This window comes from Poecilia mexicana, unplaced genomic scaffold (genome assembly GCF_051168715.1).
Source record: "Poecilia mexicana isolate PSO_F unplaced genomic scaffold, ASM5116871v1 scaffold_19, whole genome shotgun sequence".
In the NCBI taxonomy this organism is placed as follows: Eukaryota; Metazoa; Chordata; class Actinopteri; order Cyprinodontiformes; family Poeciliidae; genus Poecilia; species Poecilia mexicana.
In genome coordinates, this window is record NW_028263388.1 from 11,396,803 (window position 1) to 11,422,123 (window position 25,321).

General features: G+C 41.5%; 1 protein-coding gene across 1 annotated transcript in view; it reads right to left on the reverse strand.

The window, feature by feature from the left end:
• Positions 1-76: 76 nt before the first annotated feature.
• The window catches only part of rnf213b (ring finger protein 213b), a 39,590-nt gene continuing 14,345 nt past the window's right edge, over positions 77-25,321 (reverse strand). The window contains exons 24-66 of the mRNA XM_088000887.1: positions 24,021-25,290; positions 23,737-23,921; positions 23,497-23,649; positions 19,380-23,141; positions 19,151-19,287; positions 18,755-18,853; positions 18,567-18,679; positions 18,373-18,486; positions 17,393-17,451; positions 17,154-17,310; positions 16,912-17,047; positions 15,797-15,985; positions 15,570-15,703; positions 15,327-15,502; positions 14,215-14,421; positions 13,931-14,118; positions 13,463-13,583; positions 13,150-13,250; positions 12,851-13,030; positions 12,131-12,276; positions 11,954-12,053; positions 11,317-11,428; positions 10,994-11,192; positions 10,711-10,898; positions 10,456-10,578; positions 9,931-10,032; positions 9,455-9,697; positions 9,074-9,155; positions 8,673-8,707; positions 8,474-8,577; positions 8,179-8,323; positions 7,937-8,093; positions 7,756-7,850; positions 6,437-6,685; positions 5,434-5,569; positions 5,265-5,345; positions 4,291-4,474; positions 3,387-3,588; positions 3,221-3,298; positions 2,820-3,017; positions 1,721-1,810; positions 935-1,113; positions 77-371 (exon numbers count right to left, since the gene is read on the reverse strand). Of these exons, the coding sequence (XP_087857013.1) occupies positions 233-371; positions 935-1,113; positions 1,721-1,810; positions 2,820-3,017; positions 3,221-3,298; positions 3,387-3,588; positions 4,291-4,474; positions 5,265-5,345; positions 5,434-5,569; positions 6,437-6,685; positions 7,756-7,850; positions 7,937-8,093; positions 8,179-8,323; positions 8,474-8,577; positions 8,673-8,707; positions 9,074-9,155; positions 9,455-9,697; positions 9,931-10,032; positions 10,456-10,578; positions 10,711-10,898; positions 10,994-11,192; positions 11,317-11,428; positions 11,954-12,053; positions 12,131-12,276; positions 12,851-13,030; positions 13,150-13,250; positions 13,463-13,583; positions 13,931-14,118; positions 14,215-14,421; positions 15,327-15,502; positions 15,570-15,703; positions 15,797-15,985; positions 16,912-17,047; positions 17,154-17,310; positions 17,393-17,451; positions 18,373-18,486; positions 18,567-18,679; positions 18,755-18,853; positions 19,151-19,287; positions 19,380-23,141; positions 23,497-23,649; positions 23,737-23,921; positions 24,021-25,290 (10,848 nt within the window). The 3' untranslated portion in view covers positions 77-232. The remainder of the gene's footprint in view (positions 372-934; positions 1,114-1,720; positions 1,811-2,819; positions 3,018-3,220; positions 3,299-3,386; positions 3,589-4,290; positions 4,475-5,264; positions 5,346-5,433; positions 5,570-6,436; positions 6,686-7,755; positions 7,851-7,936; positions 8,094-8,178; positions 8,324-8,473; positions 8,578-8,672; positions 8,708-9,073; positions 9,156-9,454; positions 9,698-9,930; positions 10,033-10,455; positions 10,579-10,710; positions 10,899-10,993; positions 11,193-11,316; positions 11,429-11,953; positions 12,054-12,130; positions 12,277-12,850; positions 13,031-13,149; positions 13,251-13,462; positions 13,584-13,930; positions 14,119-14,214; positions 14,422-15,326; positions 15,503-15,569; positions 15,704-15,796; positions 15,986-16,911; positions 17,048-17,153; positions 17,311-17,392; positions 17,452-18,372; positions 18,487-18,566; positions 18,680-18,754; positions 18,854-19,150; positions 19,288-19,379; positions 23,142-23,496; positions 23,650-23,736; positions 23,922-24,020; positions 25,291-25,321) is intronic.

Below are 25,321 nucleotides of genomic sequence, written 5' to 3' on the forward strand. Positions count from 1 at the left end.
CTTCCCCAACGGTTTGGTTGACTTTTAAACCAACACTTTCTCAAACTGAGCATTTGCAAATAATCACGAGACAAAGTTTTATTCATAATTTTATTAACTGACCTTGTAGGACATAATTAAGAGATAAAGAACAATTAAAATATGCTGCAATATATACACAACGGAAAGGAAAATGTAATCATAATCAGGTCCCCTTATTTAAAACAAATAAATACATCTTATTCCAGGTTTTCTATCTTCTTTTAAACTCCACAGCAGCTCTCCATACATCAGCTCCTTTCCCCAGCAGGATGTCCTCTGGTAAATCCTCCAGTCCCTGCAGAGGTGGAAGCTTTTTCTGCTCCAAATGGCTCTCTAAGATGCACTTGATGCTGCAAACAGCAGGGAGGGGGAAGATGGAGAAAACAACTGTCAGCTCTGGATCTATTGTTTTCACCCCATGCATTCCCTTTTGAGTCCTGGCCCAGCTGCTGCTTTAACAAGAGTGAGCGGTGGCAGAGGGGGTACAACTTAAGCTTTTTTCTGCTGACAGATGGCTGCCTGGAGGGGTCACGCTCTGATCCTGGAAGTCAAAAGGCTCCAAATCCCTGAGGGTCTGGGAGACTGCCAGTTAAGGCTGCCACACGTTGCTCTGATTAAAGCTGTCAGGATTCACCAGATTCCTCTAGATCCTGGTGGTAATCTTTAACTGACAATAGGCACACTTCCTGAAAAAATTCCTCCCAAATCTGGTAAACCAAAATCATAACTTTAAATTCTTTAGGGATGATTTTATGACTTGGTGACAACCTCCTCCCAAAACCAAACACACACGCGCGCGCGCGCACACACACACACACACACACACACACACACACACACACAAACACACACACACACACGTTGTAAATTACATTTCACAGAAGAAGAAGAAATGTTAATCGCTTTATCTTACTCCCACTGAGGCTGGTATCGCTCTTCGGGCACCGCATTGCTCGTCTTCAGCAGCAGGATTTCATGCAGCTCCAAAGTGAAAGTTTCAACATCTGTGACAGTAAAGAAAGCTTTCATCCTTCTTCTCTCCTCCTCCGAAAGCTTCTGCTGGAACTCTGGAGGCAGTTTGTGAAACGGGTCCTGGAACCAGCATTCAGAAAAGTCGTTACAACCCAAAACCATGTTCTGTGGTTTGGATCTGTCTGGAGTCAGAAGTAAGACGTTTAGGTGCTTCCACAGAACTTCACAAGGTTTTTGAAATCGTTTTTGTGAGAAAGAGTTTTATAGATGAAACTCTCTCACAGGCTTACAATCTTTAAGTCTATGAGAGAAATATAAATATATCAAGACAAATAATGGCCCACTCATTATTTAAAAAAATACTGTTTTATAATGAAGCATGTACTATTTGTTTGTAAATGTAAACTGTTAAAAAAAAAGAATTTTTTAAAATAATAGTAATAACAATACGAACACTGCAGTCATTACAATTTAAATTAAAGAAATAAGTAACTTCGCGAGATAAATACAATTTCTCTTTCTACAGTGACAGTTTCTTTTCTTGAATATCCTTCAATCTGTTTAGTTTTATGTCTGAACCTCGAAGCTTTCAAATTACTAATGCAAATTACTTTTTAAGCCTGCATTTTTACCACAAAAGCTGTACATTTTTCATACAAAATTTACAAACTAATTTAAAAAAAAACTTGCATTCAAACTGAAGCTTCCTGGGATTTTTCAGATTTACCTGCTTCCTGCTGAGCATGAGCTCCGATTTCCAAGAATTGAGAAGCTGCCAGGTGAAGATGCTGTGCTTCAGTTTGCTTTCCCCGAGACCCTGAAGGAGAAAGATGCCCCCCAAAGCTTTAAAATTAATCAGAAATGTGAATTTTGTTCAGATATAACAGCAGAATGTCAAGGCTGTAGCCAGCAATAAAGCAGTAAGGAACTAAAACATCTCCCACTCAATCTATAGTTAAGTCCACAATTTTTGGAAGAATTAAGCAATCTTTCAATTTGTCAAACATTTTTCTTCTGACTAGAAGTAATAACGGTTTGGAGAAATTAGATTGAGAATCTGTGGAGGGAACTAAAGATAAGGGTGATGGCGAAGAGTCCTTCCAACCACAAAGACTTAAAGCTCAACATTAAAACAGCGGAAACGTTCAAAAAGTTGACAGGTAATCAATAGAAAGTTTTGCTTGTTCTGATTAATATAGATTCTTTCATTAATTACTATGAAGTGCATAAATAATCTTTGACATCCCATTTTTATCAAACTAATTCTAATTAAGATAAATTATTGTTTAATTAGTTGAAACTCCTTTAACTTTATCTTTTGAGAGACGCTTGTCTCATTTCCAATCAGAAACAAACTTCTTGGTTTTATATCTAAATCTTCGGGAGTATGAATACTTTTAGGTCTAACTACTTGTTTATTTTAAGTCCTAGTGTTTTTGAATGGGACATCTCCTATAGAGTGTAGTATGGCAAATTGTATTTTTTAAGTGCTTATTTACAGTTGATTTTACGATCAGTTTTAAATATAAACTGAAATGTTTTTGCACAAATATAAACGAGAATCCTCCACACTTTCTAAAAATTTTAAGAACAGATTTTAAATTTTGAGAATGGATTTTAAATTTAGAGAGAAAATGAATTTTGCACAATATGAGCTGTTTATTTTATTGGCTACGTATTACAAAGACCTGAAGACAAAGTTGTCAAATGCATTTTTACAGGATTAATTTTCAGAACAATATTTGCAGCATTTGGTGCAGGAGAACGTCAGTAAGTATAAATCTGATATCTCTGCTGCCACAGAGATACTTGTAGACGTTTCACACCTTGGCGACAGCGTTTGAGATCTGCGGACCCATCTTCAGGGAGTCTGTGAGGTAAGACAGCAGCTGACCCTCTGGATCTCCGCCTGCCTTTCCCAGGAAGCGAAGGCCGATCTCAACCACGAACACGGCATCACAAACGTCAGTGTACGAACGCATGACAGTAGTTGTGGCGCTGCTCACCGAGCCCTTCAGCGCTTCCTGTGACAGACACACGGAGGCTATGAGCAGACCAGAGGAGAGCAGCAGATGTGCTGCTCTCTGACCTCCGACAGTCTGGACTCGCAGGAATCCATCAAGGAGATCTACTGAAAACATTCTGCAGCTGGCATTACTCAGTTCCAGGAAAAAGAAAAAAAACCAACTGTAAAAAAAATTGAGTCAGTGAAAAAAAAAAAACTTACCTGATTAATCTTCCCTCTCACTTCAGCTAGAACCACAGAGAAATCCTGCAAACTTCTGTTAAGGTACCTGGAAGTGTCCTGATTCAGAGAAAGAAAATATGCAGATTAGCAGAAAGTTCACTGTTTTGCAATTTGCATTAAGGCTATATATATATACAGTATTTACTGCCTGGATGAGCGGTTTTCCAGCCAGGAAGCGGCGAGCCAGCTGGGTTTGGATGACCCGCAGGTCGTAGCTGCTGTCCGTCTGCCCGCCTTTCTGCAGAGTGTAGTTGCAGTTTGCTAAAACGAGCGGCAGCAGCTCTCGCTCAGGGTGGCACAGAGTCAGCTGGGTCTCAGATATCCTCTCCAGTGGAACGCTGTAGTCACTGTGAAGGTGACAGGACAGGCAGGAAAACAGCGTTTCAGAGGTTATGGATGAATCTAAAATCTACATGAATAAAATAAACTTCCTAGAGTCATTCCTTCACGTAGAGCAGGGGAGTCCAAACGTTTTGTCATGTGAGCCAAAGAAATAAAAAAACTAAAAAACGTTTGTTTTTTTTTCGGTTACTCAACAATAAACTAAATGTGCAAAATTTTAACCAAACAAGGCATCTAGTTTTTTAATTCTCTTGGGCTCGATTGAACAAATTTACTCAGAGTTACAAGAACAGAATTTGGGTCACTTTCTTTCAAAAAGCTCCCCATATTTAGCCGAGTTTAACAAATTAGATAAGAGCTGATTTTGGTGCAGCAAAGTCGGCTTTTCAGTTAAAGTCTTTGCTCCGACTTGGTTCTACTTATGATAAAAGTTTGATTATAAAAAAGTGAATATTTTGTACTGAACTTAACATTTTCCATTCCAATAACTTTACCCTTATTTCAAACAAAAATAAAAATCTCAATTTGCATCAAATACCTGTGATGGATGGGCCGAATTTGTATCATTCTTGAACTGCAGTTGGGAGTCTCACAAAATCAGTAACAGGGCGACCCCAGATGTCGAGGATGCTCTAGTATTGACTCTCACTGGGCCATTCTAGCATGTGACTGCAACGACCTCAGGCTGCTGTCGGCGCAGAACTGACCTGCCCTCCTGGCCGCTCACTCGCCTGGTCTCCCTCACCAGGCCGTTGTGAGTCTCCAACAGGAAGTCAACCAGAGTTTGGAGACATGAACCAGGGCCGCGTCGGCACGGCCTCAGATACTCACTGGAGCTCTCCACCGTCAGCTCCTTCTCACAAAGATTTACGTCCGCCCCCAAATCTGCAGCTAAACGCACAAATACAAACACAGACGAGTCAGCAGATGCAGAAATAATGTTCATCAGGCTTTTCTATGCAGAAAATAAAATAAGTGACACATTTGAATCATGCAGATTATCACAAAAAAATTGAAAAAAATCATAGAACAAAATGAGAGAAGAAGTGTTGCTTTTTTTTAACAATAAACTGTAAACTTCTTGCCAAGAAAACAAACAAACGCAGTAAAGTTCTTCTAAAACCACTGGTGTCACATGATTCCCGTGAATTCTACATAAATCAAAATATGTAAAAAAAAAAAAATAATAAATTCTACATATTTTAAAAACTGAATCATGCACCATAATTTGCCCTCATCTGTAAACCTTCTAACTTCACCTCTTTGGTCCTCGAGACCTTCTCTATTTTCACTAAGCAGTAGTTTAAGAAAATAAGGATAAACACGTTGGAAGCATGTTGATGTGTATTTGTTTCCATATCATGTTTCCACATCGTGCTGCAGATTATACGCCAAGCCCCGACATTCCCATAATATTATGAAACCAAACACTGAAGACTTAAAACTGTTTTCCTCAAACACAAGAAGACAACCAGACAGTTAAATTAAAACCTTATATTTGAGGGAAATATAAAGATTAATTTAACTATCCGGATAATTCAGCAGCCTGCAGCTAAAGTTAGGTTTTTTATATATATGCTAACTATAACTTATGTTATTGACACAGTAATTCTATAATGTAACACCATTTGAAGAGCTGCAGTTGCTATGCAGACTGAAATGTAAACGGCTCCACCCTTACAGTTATTTGCCACCTCGGCTCTGAGCAGGTTCCACACGTTGATGAATTTGTTCACCCTCTCAGTCAGCACCTTCTGGAACCCTGAGGAGGATGATGAGAGAAGGCTGTTTGCGGATGCATTCCTGCATTTTGCTGCAGCTGCTCAGTCAAAGAGGAAATGCTGCTTCACCTGCAGGGATTCGCTGCAGCACCTGTGCGACGGTCTGAGAAGCCGAGCTCACTGACGTCAGAGGAAACACCCTCAGAAGGTCCGACTGAAGAGCAGCCAGTTCAGGCAGGTGATGGAGCTGCCGCACACAGTGTACCTGAGACACACACACACACACACACCCACACACACACACACCCACACACACACACACACACGCACACGCACACACACACACACACACACACACACACACACACACACACACACACACACACACACACACACAGAGTCTGCTTGAGCTTCAAAAAGGGTTGAAGAAATACCAAAAATGTAAATGTATTTCCTCCACCCTCTCCGCCTTCTTCTACCTCAAACGATTTTTTAGTTTGTGCCGTTATCATTTTAAAGATATTAATAAATGTTTCCAGTGTTCATCAAATGTCAAGCATCCAGTCCACATTTACAAAAAATAAATTTTGTGTCGATCAATTGTGCACAAACATAGGAAAGAAATATTTATATCAGTTTTGTTTCATTTTGTTAATGTGTGTGCTATAGGACAAGTTAATCTCTGGTGTCTGCAGGAATTCTTTTTTTTTTCTTAATCTTAAAAACTATAACTGCACAAAACATTACTAACGTAGCTCAGTTTGACTGACACCATATTTTGTTTGATTTTGACTGGCTGGTTGACCTTTGATGATCTCTGGAAACCCTGATTAATATCTTTAAAATAATCAAAGCAAAAATGCTCTTTTCTTTGCTCCACAAATGTTTAACAACAATTTGGTTTAATTTGAAGACAAAGAGCCAATTTTACTTGGGTACTTTACCCTACAAGGACATTAAAACTCCAATCCAAATGGGTTAATAAATGTGCTATATCACCACCAGAATCAGTTCATGAACACAAAAAAGAAGCTAAAAGTTAAATTTTTTGGGGGGTGATATTTGTAGGTCCTGTCCCTAAAAAACAAATGATGACAACGTGTTGCCCATCCGCCAGCGAAGCGCTGGGTACCTTCTTCATGAACAAGCTGAGCAGCGGCAGAGAGTCGTGTCCTGACTTCTCTCCCACCAACTGAGAGAAGCGCTCCACCGTCATCGTCTCACACAGAGTCCAGAAGGACGAGCGATCCGTCGGGCAGTTAGAGGGCAGGGACAGCATCCTCCCAGGGTCGGCAAACAGCAGCGTCATCAGGGGGCTTCCAGAGAGTCCGTCATCTGAGGCGATTCTCTCCTGGGCTTCCCCAAGATTCCTCTGCAGGTCCTAAAGCAGGAAGGAAGAGAGGCTTTCCATCACTCGTCGTCAGAAACGTCTCAGTTTAAAACATGAAAACGCTTTCAGACACAAGTTTCCAGAGTTTTTGGTATTTTTTTAAACACACCTTTACAAAATGAAAAAACTTTTTGTGTTAGTCAACATTTGAATATGGGAACTGCAAGAACCAGAGACAAATTTCCAGAAAACTACAGCAAATAAAAGTTTGGAAATAGAAACATTTTTATGCTTACTCTTTGTTTAGGGCTGCAACGACTTAACAAATTAATCGCGATTAATGAATTACTGAAAAAATCGTCAACTAATTTGGGAATTGATTATTTCATAAATGGAGTAAAAAGACAGAAAAAAATGCTAAAAGAGCAACACATTCAGAGCAGTAATTAAAGCCAAAGCTCCACAAAAATATAAACATTTTGCTTTTAAGATAAAAAAAAACCATTCTTTGTCTGTAAATATGTTCTGTCCAAAACTCATCAAGTAGCCGAGTTTGAGCGTCATCTGGTTCAAGTAGAAACCTCATATTAAGCACCTTTTGATATCCAGTTATTAACTGGTTAATCTAAAAAAATAAAAGATTAGCCCAACACCGTACTGATGTTAAGTCGAGCCAAAAGGTCATTTCATATGTTAATGTTAGGAGAATTTTATTTAGCTGCAGATTTATCATTTGCTGCCAATGTTCACTAAATGAATGCTCTGTTATTGCATGCTAAGCAATAACATTTATATTTTCTTATTTAAAAATATAATTTAATTATTGTGAATTTGTATTTTTTTTAATGTATTTCTAGTATTGCAAAAAATAAGACTAAGTGGTTAAATATAAAATCTGTAGAAAGTGCCATTTTTTTATCTGATTAGTTGATTAAGTATCAAAATAATCAACAGAATAATTGATTTCTAAAATAATGGTTAGTTGCAGAACTATTCCCCCATTTTTTCCCACTTATTCAGACCTGGAAAACATTTAAATCAAATCCTGCATTTTCCAAACTGCATAACAACCTTTGGATTTCTAACTTGTTTATTTTTAAAACACCTTAAAGCGTTTTTACCTGAAGCACGGGGTTGATGGCAGAATCACAGACGAGTTTCTCCCATCGCTCCCGTCCCTGTCTGGAGGACAGATCCGGTCTCGCTCCTCTGGAAGCTTCATCAAATATTGGCACGTTTAAAGTCACGTTTTCACTTCTCGACCTAAAAGTCAATGAAAGGTCGTCGTAAAGATGGCTCTACCTTCAGGGAGTCGTGTCAGGATGAGATGAACCATAACTGCTGTGTCGTCACTGTTCTGGTCCAGAGTTTTTCCCAACACTTTCATGTCCCTCTCCAGGTGGTGCCACAGAAATTGGAAAACATCCAGCGGACGGGGATGGATCATGTCACTGACTCTCTGATATAATGAGACATAGGTTGTCCTGTCTTAATATGGAGGAATATTATTAAAAAGTGATGAGAAATATGAGGTCCAGTCTCACTCTGTGGTTCTTTACGGCTCCTTGAAGCATAGCGAGGTGCATCAGCAGCCGCAGGATGCCGGACTGAGCCGACGTCATCTGTCTTTCAGGAACGTCGGATCTCCGATGAGCCTCACCGAGGATGTGTCCTGTCCGGGTCTGGTCCCTGACATTTACACCAAAAGAAATGGATTAAACAAAGACGTGCAAGTGAAATTGTTCAAAAACTTAAATCAACAGAAGGTAAAGATAATTTTATTTATACAGCACGTTTTCAGCAACAAGGCAATAAAAAGTGCTTTTGTATTGGTCTCACCTGTGGTGGTTGTGCTGAGTAAAACCTGCCACCGGGACATGTCTTTCTCCACCAATGGAAAGCCCACAGTCAGGACAGAATGATCTGACCACTGGCTTTCCACACTATGAGACAACACAGGATTAATGACAGACTCAATGAAGCTCATTTTATGCTGCTAATAGTTTATGAGGGATTAAAACAAATAGTGAATGCCTACCTCTCCCACAAAGCAAACATGTCCATTTGCACAGGCTAAAAATAAAGGAAAACATCACATTTAAGAAGTTTAACGCAGGAAAGCTGCTCAGAGTTGATGCGACAATTCAGAAAAAAAAGTTACAGAAAACCTGGGACAATCCTAAGTTTTTTATTTATTTATATGTCTGTCTTTATTTAATCATTTGAACGCTCACTGACTCTTCCTTACTGCTAATATACGTTTCTTGTTTTCTCCCACGATTCTACAGTTTCATCTTGTTTATGCAGCAACTTTCAAGCTTTCGGGGGGGTTTTCTCCTTCTTTACTGAAACCACTATTTTAATAATACTACATAATCTGAGAACTGATGTGAATCCATTTTTATTAACTTGATATGACATCATAATGTTAGCACTTACTATACTCCTGGAGTTTCTTCTCTCTTAGCCACTGTCTGGCTTCACTTGTGTGATCATCTGGCATAGTTGGAAGGTACAGGTCCTGGGTGAAAAAGAAAAATGAAAATTAATAATAATGAGGAAGGTAGGTGAAGTCCATACAGTAAATAACAGAGGTTATTCTGGATTTTAACAATATGAAAAGAGATTTTGAAATATAAAAACATGTGTAGATATGCATATTTTGTGTCAAATAAGAATTTGTTCATCAGTTAATATCCTGCGCATCATTAAAAAGTAAGACTGCTGTCTCTCATCTTCAGATGTGGTGGTTGCAACTAAGAAAAATTACATGAATCTACAAAACTGAGTTTCTTTTACACAGATAAACAAGCTTCTCACTGGGACGTTCTCAGGCTGGAAGGCGATCAGATGAAGTGGGACCAGAAGAGGATTTCCACAGAGGAGCACAGAGTCCAGATGGACCAGCAGCTCCAGGAGAGTTTGTCTCAGACCCGACAGATCTGAGCTGATGTGAAGATCGGACCCTGTTCGGCCGATACGATTCATCAGAAGAGCCGAGCAGAACTCCCTCAGCTCATTCCGGTCGATGTTTCTGAGGAGAGCTTTCAGTCTCTCTCTCTCCTGAACGATCGTACAAAAAAGGCTGTTAGAAATATTTGAGAGCAAGTATTTTATTAGCAATTTGAATTACCAGGAAATGGAAAGTCTACAGAACATTTTGAACATTCTCTTAAAACAAGCTACACAAGCCGAACAGCTTTTCCTTTTAATCTTAATCCTTAAATAATTTCAAAAGTTTTTAGCCTTTTGGACTCCTTTTAAAGAACATCAGATGAACTTTAGACAGGGTGTACCTGTGTGGAAGGATGCATGCTGGTATCAGGTGATCTGTACCTGCAGGTGACCCGTCTAAACAGAGCCAGAGCCACCAGGCTGACCTGAGATCCTCTCAGCTTCTGCAGACAGAAAGCACAAGGAAAAATACTTTATTTATCCCGAAGAGGGAAATTCGCATATGCAGCAGTAATGCAATAAATAGTAAAAACAATAAAACTAATATACACAAATACATATATTTTAGCATGATTTTGAACATAACTGCATACAGACTCCATGTGCAACTCCAATCTGGAGTTAATTGCACAAAAAATAAATTAAAGTCACAAAACACACACAAAAAATATTGTCAATATCTGATGATTACAGCCAACATGTGACCACTCTGTGCTCATCGGATGCTGTGGAAATCAGTCCAAATCTTAATCATTTTAACTTCTTTCCAAAAGTTAAAATGATTAAGATTTGTTGGCCTCTAGTGGCTATAAGGAGACATGAAGCTACATCAGTCAGTAATGCTTCAGCTCTGGAGCAGCTCTCACCTGCAGCTCGGTCACAAAGCTGTCGGACCGGTTCTCCAGGAGAACCTGAACCACAGCGTTTCTCAGATCTCTGTAAGACGTCCCGCAGCAAAGGAAGTGGTCTACGTTTGTTGGAATCATTCTCTGAGAGAAAATTTTTTTTTTTAAATTTAAATCAAATCCTAACAGCACAATTACAACTTACAGCATCAGTCGGAATCACTGTGAAATAGTCCACAAAAAAATAAAACAAAATGATGTATCAAAGTGTTGCACCTGGAGCTGCAGTAGTTGTGCAGGGAAGATCCACCTGCAGGCCGGGCTGTTCATCAGGGACATGATGGACTCCATCCCAGAGCACCTGTGCAGCGCTCGCAGCAGGTAAACTCTGAGCCAATCATTGCCGCCGTACTCAAATAACCCTCTCACCTGACGCAGGTATTCTGTAGCCATCGCCTGTCCACCTTTTTTTTCATCAGAAAAAGAAAGCATGCATATTCATTTCCACAGTTCTAGCACATATGTGCAACTACGGAGCTGGTTTTAAAAACCAGATCACCTTGAGCTGGAGTTTTCTCGAGCAGCTTGGCAGCCGTGCTCAGGCAGATTTTCAGTCTGGCGATGTTAAGGAGAAACTCTGCTGGGTCCTCTTGTCTGTCAGGAGTTTGTTTCCTCGCAAACCTGCTCAGAAATCCAACATCTGCTTGATGCTCTGCAGCAGGATCCACTTCTCTGGCTGCTGAGCACAGCAGGGAATCCTGAGAGGACGGAAAGAAGCAGTTCACATTTGGAACAGCAATCAAACTGTCATCGGTCCAAAGTTTCAGTTTGTTTGTGAACAAATATCAGCAACACAATAACAAAGTCTGAAAGCCGGTGAACCTGGAAGCAGTTGACAAACAGCAGGTAGAGTTCTGTTCGGTCCTCCTGGTCCAAAAGGTTGTTCTCCAGATTCCTCAGGTAGTTCTGGATGTGAATCTTCACCTGGTCAAAACTAAGACATGTACTTTGGTTAAACTTCTATAAAAATATGCTGTTATACGTTTGTAGTGACAGTTTGGTTTGTGACAGATAATTTGGGGAAAAAAATTGAGATTTCTCCTCCTAGTGCTGAAATGCACCGCTTTGTTAGACAAAAAAAATGAGCAGAACCAGAAGGAGGGTCTTAGCGCTGCCAATCATGCTTGTGTACACGTTGCCTACACTCTCCACTTTGTTCTCTGCTACTACAGAACAAACTGCAGTCCCTCCCTGTCAACAGAGCCTGCCACAGCTGCTCAAGCTAGTTAGAACGACCATCAACGATGGCAGATAAACGGTTTTCCTGAAACAGTAAGTTGTTTCTCCACCACCAGCACACCGAGCAGCGCATACACAAACTGATTGATTGACAGCGATAAGACACTCCTCCTCGCTCTGCCTGGATGTTTTTCTGCAGACTGCAATAGCAGCACAGGGAGGAAGAGGAGGAGTTTGATTTTACTACAGCATGAGAAGTTGTTTACGCCTTCTCCCTCACCTGTACTGCAGCAGAAGCTTCGGCAGCACCGATCGGACCATTGGACTGTTATCCACACACTCCAGGAAAGGAGTGAGCTCCCTGGTGCGGTAAACGTCTCCTGCAACGACAGCGGAGAGAGACATTTGCTAATGACCTGGTGCGTGTTCACTGAAACCGACTCGTTCAGTCACTGACCGTTAGCAGAGACGAGCAACGAGAACAGCAGCTCCACCACGCCGTCTTCGGGCTTCTGCCCCTCTGACAAACAGAACCTGGACACGACCTCCAGGAAGAAGGAGTTGCACCGGCGTCTGATGGCTGCCTGCTGCTCGAGTGCCACCCTGAGTTACATTAAGACAGAAAAAAGATAAATATAGGGGATGGTTGGGAATTTCTGGGGTCGATTTGTGGCTTTTCTTTACAAAGAAGCACCAAGCCAAACCAACAGAAGTGAGCCAGGTGATAAATGTACACTTACCCATGACAGATGCAAAAAGCTTGCTAGTAAGGGAATATTAGCAGCTAGCTAGAGGTAGCTGCTAATGAATGAATCACAGAATGCAATGAAGCGTCTGATTGTGACTCAAACTTTTTCCTGACAGAAAAGTCTCATGAAAAAAAAAAAGATGAAACTGTCCTACCATGAAAATATTTAAGACACGTGATTAAGGTTTTAATGCCAATTCACTTTTTTTTTTTTTATAAACGTAAGACATTCAAGGCCTTAATTACAGACACATAAATTTAAGACTTCAAAAGATGCGAGGAAACTCTGATAAAGGTTATAAGGTAGATAGTATTGGTTCAGGTTGGATCAGCACTCGTCAGCGCAATTATTTTGTAATTTATTTTCATCAGTAAAATTCTGGCTGAACAGGACATTAGAGGGATTTTGTATTACTCTTTTCAACTCACTTGACGCCGCGGGAAACAGTTGGCGTGAAATTGTTTGGCAACTCGGTCCTGCATTTTGGGCAGAAACGTCGGTTCTGCTGAACGCATGTCTGAAGGCATGGCAAGCAGATGACGTGCTGGCAGGGCAGGATGGCCGGTTCAGTGAACTCCAGCAGGCAAACTGGGCAGGAGATTCCAAACCTTCAACATAAAGGGTCATTCACATCTTTACTGTCCATAATGTATAATCTTATATCCAAATAAGGTAAAATCTCCTAAATTAGAGATGATGACAAAACAAACAAAGGACAAGATCTGACCTGAGGTCCCTGCTGATGCACTCGTCATGGAAGGAATTGAGAATCCGGATCAGCTGCTCCAGCGTGTTTACACTTCTAACATCAGGAGACTCCTGCATCAGCTGTTGGACAAAAAAAAAAAACAGACTTTATAACAAAAACATCTGACTTTATTTTAGCTACTGAACCTTTGAAAAGTCTCCATCAGGCAGCGAACGCAAACGATTACTAATATGAAAGAAAACTCATTAGTTTAGACTCTAACTCCTAACTCAGTTTAGGATTTAAACCAGTTTAAAAAACATCAGAGATGCTAAACAACTCTCTGACGTACGTTCAGGTGAAGGTTGCAGTGTTTCAGAGACAGTTCTTTAAGCTTCGAGTCATCTTGTTTCACTTTGAAAGTGATGTGCTGGATAAAAGATGCAACAACAAGCATCCCATGCCACAATGACCTGAAATGAAAGAAGATTTCGGATCAAATAACATCTAACAAACACAAACACATTTCCTCTGATGAGAATTCAACTTTTTTTCAGACACAAAACTCCAAGTCTTTGTCATTTTTTTCCCATTTTATAGAATAAATACAAAAATTTACTCAGATGTTTAGAAGATGTTTCTACAGCAATTGGACTACAAATGTCTGGTAATCAGAAAATGTTTTTAAATTACTATTTTTTTTAGTTGCACATCCATCCATAACAGGTATATACTATAAATAATGATTACAGACTATGTCAAATGTTAAACAGTGGAGTCACAGACAAACAGAATCAATTTTTAAAACTGTTTTAGGCACCTGATGGAGGCCAGATGCTGAAAACAGGCAGCACTACACAGAGCGCCGTATTTCTGGCTGAAGGCTCTGTCCAGACACGGCTGAAGTAGCTCCACTCTGCCCACAAACGACCTGCATTCATCGAGGGACGTCACAGTCAAAAGTTTGATCTGTTCGACGCAGATCCCGAGGGCCAAAACGTCCTCCACCTGCAGAATGAAAAACACATTACGATAACCCTCAGATTGGAAAAGAAATGCCTCGACATTGTTCTTTAAGTCAGAGATAAAGAAGATCAGCATCACCATTTCTTCCTGCTCGCTGTTCATCGATCCACGCTGAAGAACGTCTGCGGCCAGCTGTGGCTGCAGGAGGAACATGTGGCTGAGCATGTCCAATCTGGCTGTAAAATACTTTGCAGCTGCCATGATCCAAGCAGGAGAGAGATCAGGAGCAGCTCCCATGGACGTCTGAAGCTCCGTCAAACAGCCCTGCATGGCTCTGATAAACACCTGCGCATGACATGTACGATCAGTATAGGTATATACGTCCTAGTCAAAGCAAATATCCTCTTCAGACAAAGACTTTGTGTTAAGTCACTTCATAGTGTTTTATGAAGGCTACTAAACTTAATGGATGAGACAGAAAAAACTTTTATCACCTTTATCACCTTAAGGAAGTAAAATTTTTTAGAAACTAGTTGGATTTTTTTTTCCTATTTCTAAATGACTTGACGCTCAGATATAGTTGTAGGTTGTCTCATTAAGCCCTAGCACAATTTCTCTTCAACTCAGCTTGCTTTGACAGCAGATCATCTAAAACTTGGTCTCAAGCTTGAAAAAAACAAACAAACACTAAAGAACTACTGATCAAAGCTGCTGCGTGGATGGAAAATAGAAAGTTAGTTCTATTATGTGACAAAACTGTTTAAAACATGTTTAACTCAGCTGCGTTTCCACTGACCTTACAACTGCACAAATTGGAACTACGAAAATAAAAGCACTTCATGAAAACATTCCAATTTAAAAAAAAAACATGGTTTTATAAAAGTCTTTGCACTGTGATGACTTGTTTTTTTTGGCTGTATTAAAATTAGCGGATTTTACAAAACACTTTTTCCCATCACATGAGTCACGTGATGGGAAATGTTCTTTACTACTGGCAGAAAAGACAAAGAAGACGACAGGAAGTAGTAGGAGGACAGAGGCAGCACAGCATGTTTTGTAACGGCTAATTGCATTAACAAACTTAGTAAGGTGTGATTTAATGGAAACACCGCAATTGCGAAATCATGCTTTTTCAGCATTAGCAGAATATCAACAAAGTTTTACATACATTCGTAATGGAAACACAGTTACTGATTTTTATTTTGGTTTAAATCAAGATACAACATCTCAACAAGTGAAAATCTCTGAACCTTGAGTTCGTCCTTGGATTTTATCTTCAAAGAGAGCAGCAGGAAGTCCTGCAGGAACAGACGACCATATTCCCATCGCTCCTCCTCAGAAAGCTGCTGGAGGTGACGGCCCGGTCCGCTGCTGGAGAAGCTGCTCACAAACTGGAGAATCCTCTCTGTGCTTCCTTCTGTAGACACTGTAGAGCAGATACAAATCAGATCACAAAATATTTCTAAATATCTGATTAAGAGCTGGCCTCAAACCTGGCATGAACTCGGACTCCTCCCACAGGCTGTCCAGGTTCATTTTAATCATCCAGCTGAACGGAGCCGAGCACGACTGCTGCTCACTGTCCAACAGGAAGTAGTGCTGCACCAGAACCTCCTGGTCTGAGTCGCTGGGAAATGCAGTCAAAGAAATGTTTTTTATTTTAACAATGAATTCCTCCAGTTAAATAAAGCCTGTAAAAGGCAAATCATCCAGTCGGTACCTTGGATTTGATGGAGGTGGCAGGTGTAAAACCTGCGAGTCTGCCAGGATGTCCATCCAGAGCTTCACGAGACCCGGACTGAGTCTGTCAGCAGAGAGCAGGTCCAGATTGGAGTACCGATCGATCACCTCCAAGATGCTGGCCAGCACCGGTGTCACGGTGGACTGGAGGCATCGCCACAGGGTGTGTCTTTACACACACAGAAAACATGCAGGTCATAAAAGTAAATACTTAACATTACACTTAAAACCTCAAAGTTTTACCAACAATGCTACATTAGCATAAATAAAAGATGAAAACCTTAGGAGAATTTGAAATTTCTAGTCTAATTTTACTAACTACAGTTTATGTTTTGCGTAAGATGCAAATTCTTGCTTTATGTAACAACCTACTGACATTTCCACCAATTCCCTAACAAAAACATTACCAACTCAGGCACTTATTTGCAGAAAATACGGGTAAAAGTGATCACCTAATCAATGCCTTACTGAGTAGAATGATGTGTCCTCGTGTTGGGATCCAACAGACTGAACAGAAAACATTATCAGTCAAGTAGAGATGCTGGTTTTAGCTGAACATAACTGCAGTGTATCATCTCCTACTCTTCAGATTGGGCTTCAGGAGTGGAAATAATAGTTTCACTTCAATTCAATTCAATAACACTTCATTAATCCCAAAGGGAAATTAAATGTTGTTGTAACTCCAATTACTCAAGATTCTTTAAAGAGTTATTGTAGACGGTGATGGACGCGGGCAGGAAGGATATCCTGCAGCCGTCTGTATTACAGCAAATTTGAAGAAGCCTCTGACTGAAGATACTCTGTTTTTGTGTGGGCAGGGCAGGGATGCCCTTTTTTATTTTATGTAAAATACTTCCCTGTAACAATTTGCAAATGTTTTTCTTATTAGGCATTAGTATCTATCTGCTGGTTTCATTTTTAGCTCACAGTTTTGAGCAAAGGAATATTAACACACAGAATCTTTCAAAATCAGAATTTAAGAACAAATATTAAAACTTGTAATTTGCAGCTGTATTTGTAAGTAAAATTACTATTATGTCTAATTGAGCTCATTGTGTGATTACATTTTTTGTTTTGAGAGGCTTCAGACATTACCTCAGAGTTCCTCCTTCCTGCAGTGCCTGGCGTTTCTTTGCCTCTTTGCTGACCCATTCTTCAGGCGTCGCCATCACTTCTTCTCTCTGGGCCAGAGTCTCAGCCAGCCGACTCAGCAGAACCCTCTGGAAGCGAGCTTCAGGAAACACCAGAGTTGGATCAGAACCGACAAGCAACAAAACCTCAGTTCGTTCTGTTTTGTTGGCCAGTCAGTGTGAGCAATAAATCCATCAGAAGTTCACCTGATGTGGGGTTTTGATCGGTTGACAGGTGCGTCAGCAGGATGTGCATTCGCTGCAGGCCCCTCGATGTCAGATTGTCGGGGTCTCTCAGTAAACCCACAGCTTTTTGGATACAAGAACGGACTAGAGACGGGCTGTGAAGGTGTGCTCTCTCCACCTGCACAGAGAAGCAGGTAGAAAGTAATCACAAAAAAATACTAACTATATTTTTATTTTAATCTACTTAGTTAAAATCTCACTTTTCTGTCGTCTTCTGAGTCGTTTATTAAACGCATTCCTTCACTGACGTTCTCATTTTCTGTTCAAAATAAAACAACAACAATTTTCATCTACGTTGTATTTCAGTCTAAATGAAGTAATGTGCTAAAGTGGATGAGTAATGATGTAAGAATTACAAAACCTTTCAAAACTAAAAATCTGAAAAATCAGTTTCATGTTCAGACTAGACAGAGAAAATCTATCAGCATCAATATTAAAACCTCGTCAAAGATTGAAAAATGGATTTTAACAGGCCAATACCATACTTCACCGCACAATACAATATTGATTAGAAATTAATTTACCTCTCCACCATTGTCCCTGACTGATTTGTTATTTTGTGCATTTCTAGTGAGTTCTGGCTGAAATTGGTCACTGGATTTTATTTAGGAGCATCAGGGTAAAGGAAAGTGAAAATGCTGAAGGAGTTTCAGTACTTTAAAGAGGCACTGCACGTTTTTATATTTCTAAAAGCTGTGAATTTTTAGGTAAAATAGTTATCACTAAGTTAAATTTTCTGTAGCAATGAAAATGCTTTAGAATCTCAGTGGTATTAAATGTAAAATATGGAAAGGCTGAATGTAAATGTTCAGGACAAGGGTAAAGTATTTAAAGGTGACAACAGCTAAAAAACCATTTTTTAAGTAAGCAGCAAAAACTCCACAGCCTCAAATCTCAGTGAAATATAATCTTAATTGGATCACATTTAAACGTTGTGCTTAAAATAAACTGAAGATTACTAAAACTAAATTCAAGATTTTGTTTGAGAACTTATACCAGGATATTAATAAGTGTTTGTTTAGTGGTTTCAGTCTTTGAAAACAATGAATCTTTTAAAATAAGACTTTAAAATATTTATCTGTTCTTCACAGTACTGTTATAATACACAATATTCTTGGCCTGGATTTAAATTTCATTTGTAAAACAAAATGACAACTAAAGCCCGGCTGGTGTTTCGTACCTTGCAGTGCAGGTTTGAGCAAAGTACTGATGAGCGTTCCACAGAAATCCGACAGATTCAGACTCATGTCCTCTGAATCCCTCAGGTCATCGATGTGAACTGAATGCCAGAATCCTTGGAAGGAATCACAAAATAAGCTTTAAGTGTGTTGTTAACGACACTGTATTCACAACCTCTGTCCTTCTGGTCCTCACCTCCTTGGAAACCAATGTACCGAGACTGGCTTGGAATCCTTGAGACCTTCACAATGAAGATCACCCAACACATCTGAACGTCCATTGAAGCCATGTAATTCATGGTGCAGTACCTGTTGGCATTAATACTCATCAACACACCTGGAAAGTCAAACGTCCAGTCTGCTTAGTAAAGAGGAGGCCTGTACTTTGCTGAAGCGATGAGCTCGTCGCTGCACTGGGATTCCTCCAGGTCCATCTGGATGATCAGAAGGTGGAGCGAGCTGCCAGCGTATTGGAGGAACGTCCTGACACACACACAAACACAGAAAAACTATTTATGCTACTTTGCATAAAAAGAAACAAACTGAGGTTAACTCCTGAATTCACCCGGTTATTTTGAGAATATGTAAGATCTATTAAGCTTTTCAGAATGAGACATCAACAATACATCTAACACTCAAGACATACATTTCTAAATAGTGTAGCCTGGGTTTATAAAACATAACAGGCAGGTGTCAGACAATCTTTTTATTTTTGGTTATGTTATCTTCATGCAAAAATGCATGACTCAATGAGGTAAAGGAGGTAGCATTCTGTTTTACCGTATTTTATTGCAGAAAGAGACTTCAGTGTCAAACTGGTGGAGCGACAGCAAGAGGATCCTGTCTGTATGAAGTCCTAGCGCAGGGGCTACACCCCTTACATCTAATTTTGTCAGCAAGCTGGAAAATGTTGTGATCTATAAAAAAAGAACATAGAGTGAAGTGCAGTCAAGAGTTTTTGTGAAGTCTAAAGGGAAGAGTGAAGTTGGAGATGAGATTTCAGCCTTACCTCCAGGAACTTGCTGGAGTCCTGGTTTGTGTTCAAACAAGCTCCCAGAAAATCTCGGAGCGAGTGGTGATGTTGCTGCTGGAAGTACAGTCTCTGAAGTTTCTCTTTGTCCTGATTAGATAAATCTGAGTATTTGAGCCTCACAACAGCATCGGGGGTGGCACAGTTTAACAACAAACTTTTCGCCAAGCTGAAGACCTCTTCCTCATTTTCTCTGGCAGACTCGTCATTTTCTGTCTCCATCAGCTCTTCATTTTCCAACATTTCTCTATCATCCCTAACTTCACTGGATTCAACATTCTTATCCATTTCTTCAGTTTCTTGCTCAATGTCCATTGCATCAACCATCTTGTTGGGCTCCGTCTCAGCCACTTGGTCCTGGTCATCTGGCTCAAGTGTTTTTGGTTTGTCCTCTTCTTCCTGTTCTTCTCCCCTGTCAGAAGCAGTTTGTTGTCTCTTTTCTAGTGCTTGCAACAAAGCACTGGCACATGCATCACCGTGGAAGCCAATGAAAATGTCAGAGGGCTTGAAATCATCATTGGCCTCTTCAGAGAATGCCTTTACCCACTCTCTCAGTTTGTTGAGAACGTGGTGCTGCCATGCCTCCAGATCGGTGCTCCGATCCACTCTGTGTTTTTCCAGCCTGTTGATGAGGGGAACTGGGAAATGCTCGTACACCTTCTTCTGGTCTTCCACCACAACCAACCGGAAGTTTGTATGAACACGGCATTTGACTCTGTGGGAGCCGAGACCCAGATCAACGTACTGTTGCTTACTGAGGTAAACATAGTACTGGTTCAAGGCATCGTAAAGGCTTTCGTAGAGATTCTGCATGTTAAGGAGGACGACAGTTCTTCCAGTCTCCATGCAAGTTTTTACTCGGTTGACATTCCGGCATATTTGGGCGTATTCCTGGTCTTTTGGGAATCCTGAGCCAAAGATGATTTCAGGTGGTGGGTAGTCTCCTTTTGCAAAGACCTGTTGCTGAAGGATATGCAGAGCTGCATTGTTTGTGGTCAGCAACAAGAGATAGCGGCTCTCCTCTTTGGTCCCATGATCAAGATTCCTTAATATCATCTGCAAGGTTCTTGGTCTGGGAATTTCAGTCAGATCTTGCAGGACGTCTTGGAAAAATAGGACTGGGTCAAAGCCATCTGGTTGTCCACTGAAGTTACGTAGGATGACCTCTACAAGTTGCTCACCATTTGGCTCTTGTTGTGTGGCCTTGACTGCAGCAAACAGCATTTTGACCAGGCTGTAGTAATCCCTCAGGCCAAAGAACTGATTCTTTGAGGTCTCATTGCAGATATTTAAGAAGGCCTTGGCCAATGATGGGAAGAGATGTTTTATTTTCAGAAGAATCTGCTTTGAAGATGAACAAATGCCACTGGCAGTCTCCACAAGTTCATCCTCACTTGGGTCCCACCTGGACACGAATATTCCTCGGTTCATCTTTGCTGGGTCAAGAGCCCAGTTGGAGATGCCAACAAACCCAACTTTCATGTGTGGATCTGGCTTGTCATTGTCAATGCATCCGTCCTCCAGCAGTGGATGAAGTGTCTTTAGTGGCATCTGTGGAGAATCTTCTGCTAGTCCTATCTCATCTAACACCACCACTGACACATACTCCTCCATATTTTTGTCCTTTTGGAAACGAGCACAGTTCCTGAATGTTCCTATGATGCCTTCTGGACTTGAGTGGGGGCTGCATTGGAAAGAGACCATGTGGACTTGTTTCAGTTTCTTAAACAGATTACAGTGGGAGTTCTGGCCCTGCATGGCATCAGCGACAACAGTTTTAGCAAGAGACTTGGAGCTGCCTGGTTTGCCGACCAGAAACAGTGGGATCCTCAGTTCTATGCAGACCACCATGAGAAACACGTTCTCTTTGAGTGCAATGTTCTTGGCAATGGTCTCCCTTGTCTGAACATTCTGGAGGAAGAGGTCTTGACAGGATGAAATCTCCTCTTGCAACGCTGGAACACGGTTCACAGGTCTTGGAAAGTATTGGCAAATTTCTTTCAGGTAGTCCTCTTTGGCTACAAGAGATGGGTAGTAGCATACTCCAACAGCTAAGATCAAGCACTTCAGGGCTCTTTGATCATCACTGAGATCAGCTATGTTGGTGAAAATGTCTCGACTGTGTTGGTAAAACCAAACTAACACTTTCATGGACCTCTCTACATCTCTCAGACTTACAAAGCTACATTCATTTTTCCGACTTCTCATATATTTTTGGGAGGCAGCCAGTACATCTGAAATGATGCTGTTGCACGATGCTGGCAAACGGTGATCGGAAACTTTCTTCTGGACAATCTGTTTGATGTAGGAAAGCTCAGTTGAATCACTCAACTGGCCAAAGTCCCACACCAAAGACACCATACTTGGAGGCAGAGGGTGAACTCTGTACACCAGCTGCCTCAAAGGGACTTTGCCGAGTCGGTCTTCTGTTTCGTTTGCCTTCACTCGGTACCCCAGTCCTGCACGTTCCAAACGTTCCACCATTTCAGGTGAGTGTTTCCTGTACGGATTGCAGGCAGCTATTATTTTTAGGCCACTTTCTGGCCTCAGAGGTTTTCCCTCCATTGTTTGATCACACAGGATTTCCTTGATGGCAAAAATGGCCTCTGTGGTGTTGGCTTCATCAAAGAACAAAATGGTATCAAGCTTGTGCTGCTTCTGATTTTTGAGGGCAAGAACCTCAGCCTCCCGCACCTTTTTATAAATCATTTCTGCTGTGGTTCCACCATGTACTTTAACAAGAACCATGTTTTCTATTGGTCTTTCCTCTCTTTGCAAAGTACAGAGGAAACGGACCAGTCTGGTTTTTCCACAGCCAGTCTCACCCATGATCACAACTGGGATGCCACATCGGAACCTCATGTGTATGGCCAACATCTTCATCACATTGTCTGCCGTGAGCTCGTAGGTTGGGTCTGGATCAAAGTTTCTGTCCATGATTCCTCTGGTTGCACCAACAACACAAGAAATCCTTTTGATTTTGTCTGACCGGGGCAGCTCGTCAAAGTCCTCGGTAAGCGAAATCCTTTGTCGTTGCAAGCCATTGAAAAGTTCCAGTGACATCACGTTCTCTATGAGAACCTCATTGCTGTGAGGATCAACTGCCCTGAGTGTGTTTCGCCTTTGACAGATCTGCACATTAAAGCCAAGGAAAGACATTGAGGAATGGTCAGAGTTGAAGAAAATGTATGGATGTGATTCATTCTCCCATCGCTTTCGAATCGACAGACGATTAAGAAGGTCATCTTCTAGATTGCTTTCGATGTGAAGAGAGGGGCTTTCATCAGATGTATTTAGAGACGGCGAGGCGAAATCTCTTGCCATGTGGATCATGAACTTCACAATGAAGTCCTTAAAGCCTGGCAGATGGTCAGCAAGGAAGTCTGGATCACAGAAAACAGAGACTTCACAGTCTTTCAGCTGCACATTGAGGAACCAGGAGAAGTTCTTCAGTTCACCCCAAGATGGATTTTCCATGCCACAGTGACGCAGCAAGAGACGAAGGCAGTCTCTGGGATCCCCAACTCTGAATCCTTTCTGATAGTTAAATCGATCCAGACGCTGATTCTGGGAGTAGAGTCTTAAGTATTGATAGGGCCTTTGAATTCCCTCGCTGGAAAATTCCTGTTCGTCTACAAGCGGATCAAATCTGTTTTGCCTTGGGCTGCCCAACAGCTGCATAACTTCTTTTGGAGCTTTGCAATGAATGGTGGGCAGAATTTCCAGAAGTCCGACCTTCATCTAAAGAATTAAATTGGTGACATAATTAATATGTAACATGCAATAGTCTATGATAAAAGAAGAAAAACAATGAATAGATCTGAAAGATATATTTTGCAAATGAAACTGCAAGTTTGATTCTGTAATTATTAGAGATGCGCTGATCTGATATTAATATCTGTATTGGTTCCAAAATTGGAAAATAATTCTAGATCAGATTCTAGATTGAATATTGGCGACAATGTGTCCAATTTAATCCAAGATGCATTCCTAGTAATTAAGTATCAGCATTTAATTTTATAGTCTATGACAGAAATGTTCTGCAGGAACATGCTTCAAATTGCATCTATTCCAAGATACCAAAAACAATTCATACCTCTTTTGCCTGGTTTTGATGGTATGTGATTGCTTTCAGAACTTCCACTGTGATCAGATGAGCCTTATTCTTTCTCCACAACACGCCATGGCTGTCGCTCAAACAACCCAGAACCAACAGACGGAACAGAAGCTCCTCCAAACCTGAGCGAACCTGAACGGGGGAAAAAAGTCAGATTCCTGTGGGCTTTCAGCCAACAACGAAACGAGCTGTCCGACTGTGTAAAACATGGCTACTCACGCCAGCTGAGTCGATATGAAGGAGAACAGGGTCCTGCTCTCTGAGCTGGGACAGTCTCTCTGTCAGAGTGATAACCAACGAGTCAACGTCCACGCTCGCCTCGATCAGATGGATCCTCACATGTGTCGCTCTTGGAGATTTCTGCTGGAACTTCTCAAACAAACGCTTCACATAAAGGGACTTTCCTGTCATGTGGAAAATACTGATGTCAATATTTTATTTTTTATTAACCCTGTTAACTGAAGCTGTCTCGCTGTTGGAACCAGAAAGAAAACATTGCTCACCAACTGCAGGGCGTGCAGATGACACCATCCAGACAGAGAGCTGATCTGGAGAAACCAGAGCGACTGGGTCTTGGGACAAGGTGCTTAGGGTGAAGTGATGATGAAGGTACTTTTTAGCACTCTCCTCTCTTAGATTCAAGCCAGTCTGCACTTTGTAGTTGCTGAAGTAAGACGGGACACATCTGTGCTGGTGCACAACAGGACTGACTATCACCAAACGATAATGCGGGCCGGCACTTCTCTCTAGACTTTCGTAGAGCTCCACCAAGGCTTCGCTGGCTTCATATCCCAGCACACCAGGATTAACCAGAGAATAGATCTTCTCACATTTTTCTCTAGCGACTTGGCAGAGAGCTCTGCGCAGAAAGATCTCCACCTCTTCTCTGGTGGTTTGCTCCCTGCAGACCAGGACCTCGTCAGAAGACGGCAGAGGTTGCTCTGGACTCTCCATGTAAATAGACAGAGTGGTGGTGAAAACCTCAGCGCTCGGACAGAGGACAAGGTTCGGCTTCCCCACCTGGAGTCCCGGTGGGAGATTCCTGATCATGTGGAGCGGATTTGATTCAGACAAACACTCCAGGAGCTGAGCAAGGGTCAGGATGTCCAGGGACTCTTCAAGATACTGGGACATGTTTCCCTTGAACCGCCTCCAGAGGTTATCAAGCCTGCCCTCATTTACATCATCATCTTCTTCTTCTTCATCTGTAGAAAACTGCATTAAATCATGATCCTCTCCCAGGTCTTCTTCTGCATGCTTGGATGCAGCTGCTGTGACGTCCATGTCAGCTTCACAAAACTCCTCCTCATCGTCAGAGTCCTCATCATCCTGTGAGCTCATGCTCACTGCGTTATAGTAAGCAACCCTGACGTCATTCACCGTGCACTGAGGCTTTATGGGAAAAAGCAGGTGCCACAGCTGCTGAGGAACCGACGTCTGACGTTGACACACCTTGTGTATCCAGAGGCACAGGTACACCAGCTGCTCCGAGGTGAAGTGGTTCAACAAGCTGAACCTGGAACGCATCTCGCTGATGAAGGCGCACCACTCTTTGTGGCACGAATCCATCGACTGAGCCAGTTTCCGCAGCTGCTCTGTCACCTCGCCGCTGTACAGCGTCTGCTCGCCGCTGAGGGACAGGAAGGTGATGCTGATGCACGGCTGCTGCTGTGGGCAGCAGTGGACCTCAGCAGACCAGTCCCTGAAGAGCATGTTGCCAGATGTTTGCATTTGCAGAAGGATCGATCCAACTCTCTGAACTCCCTGGAAAACCTGAAAAACACAACATCATGTGTGTAGAAAC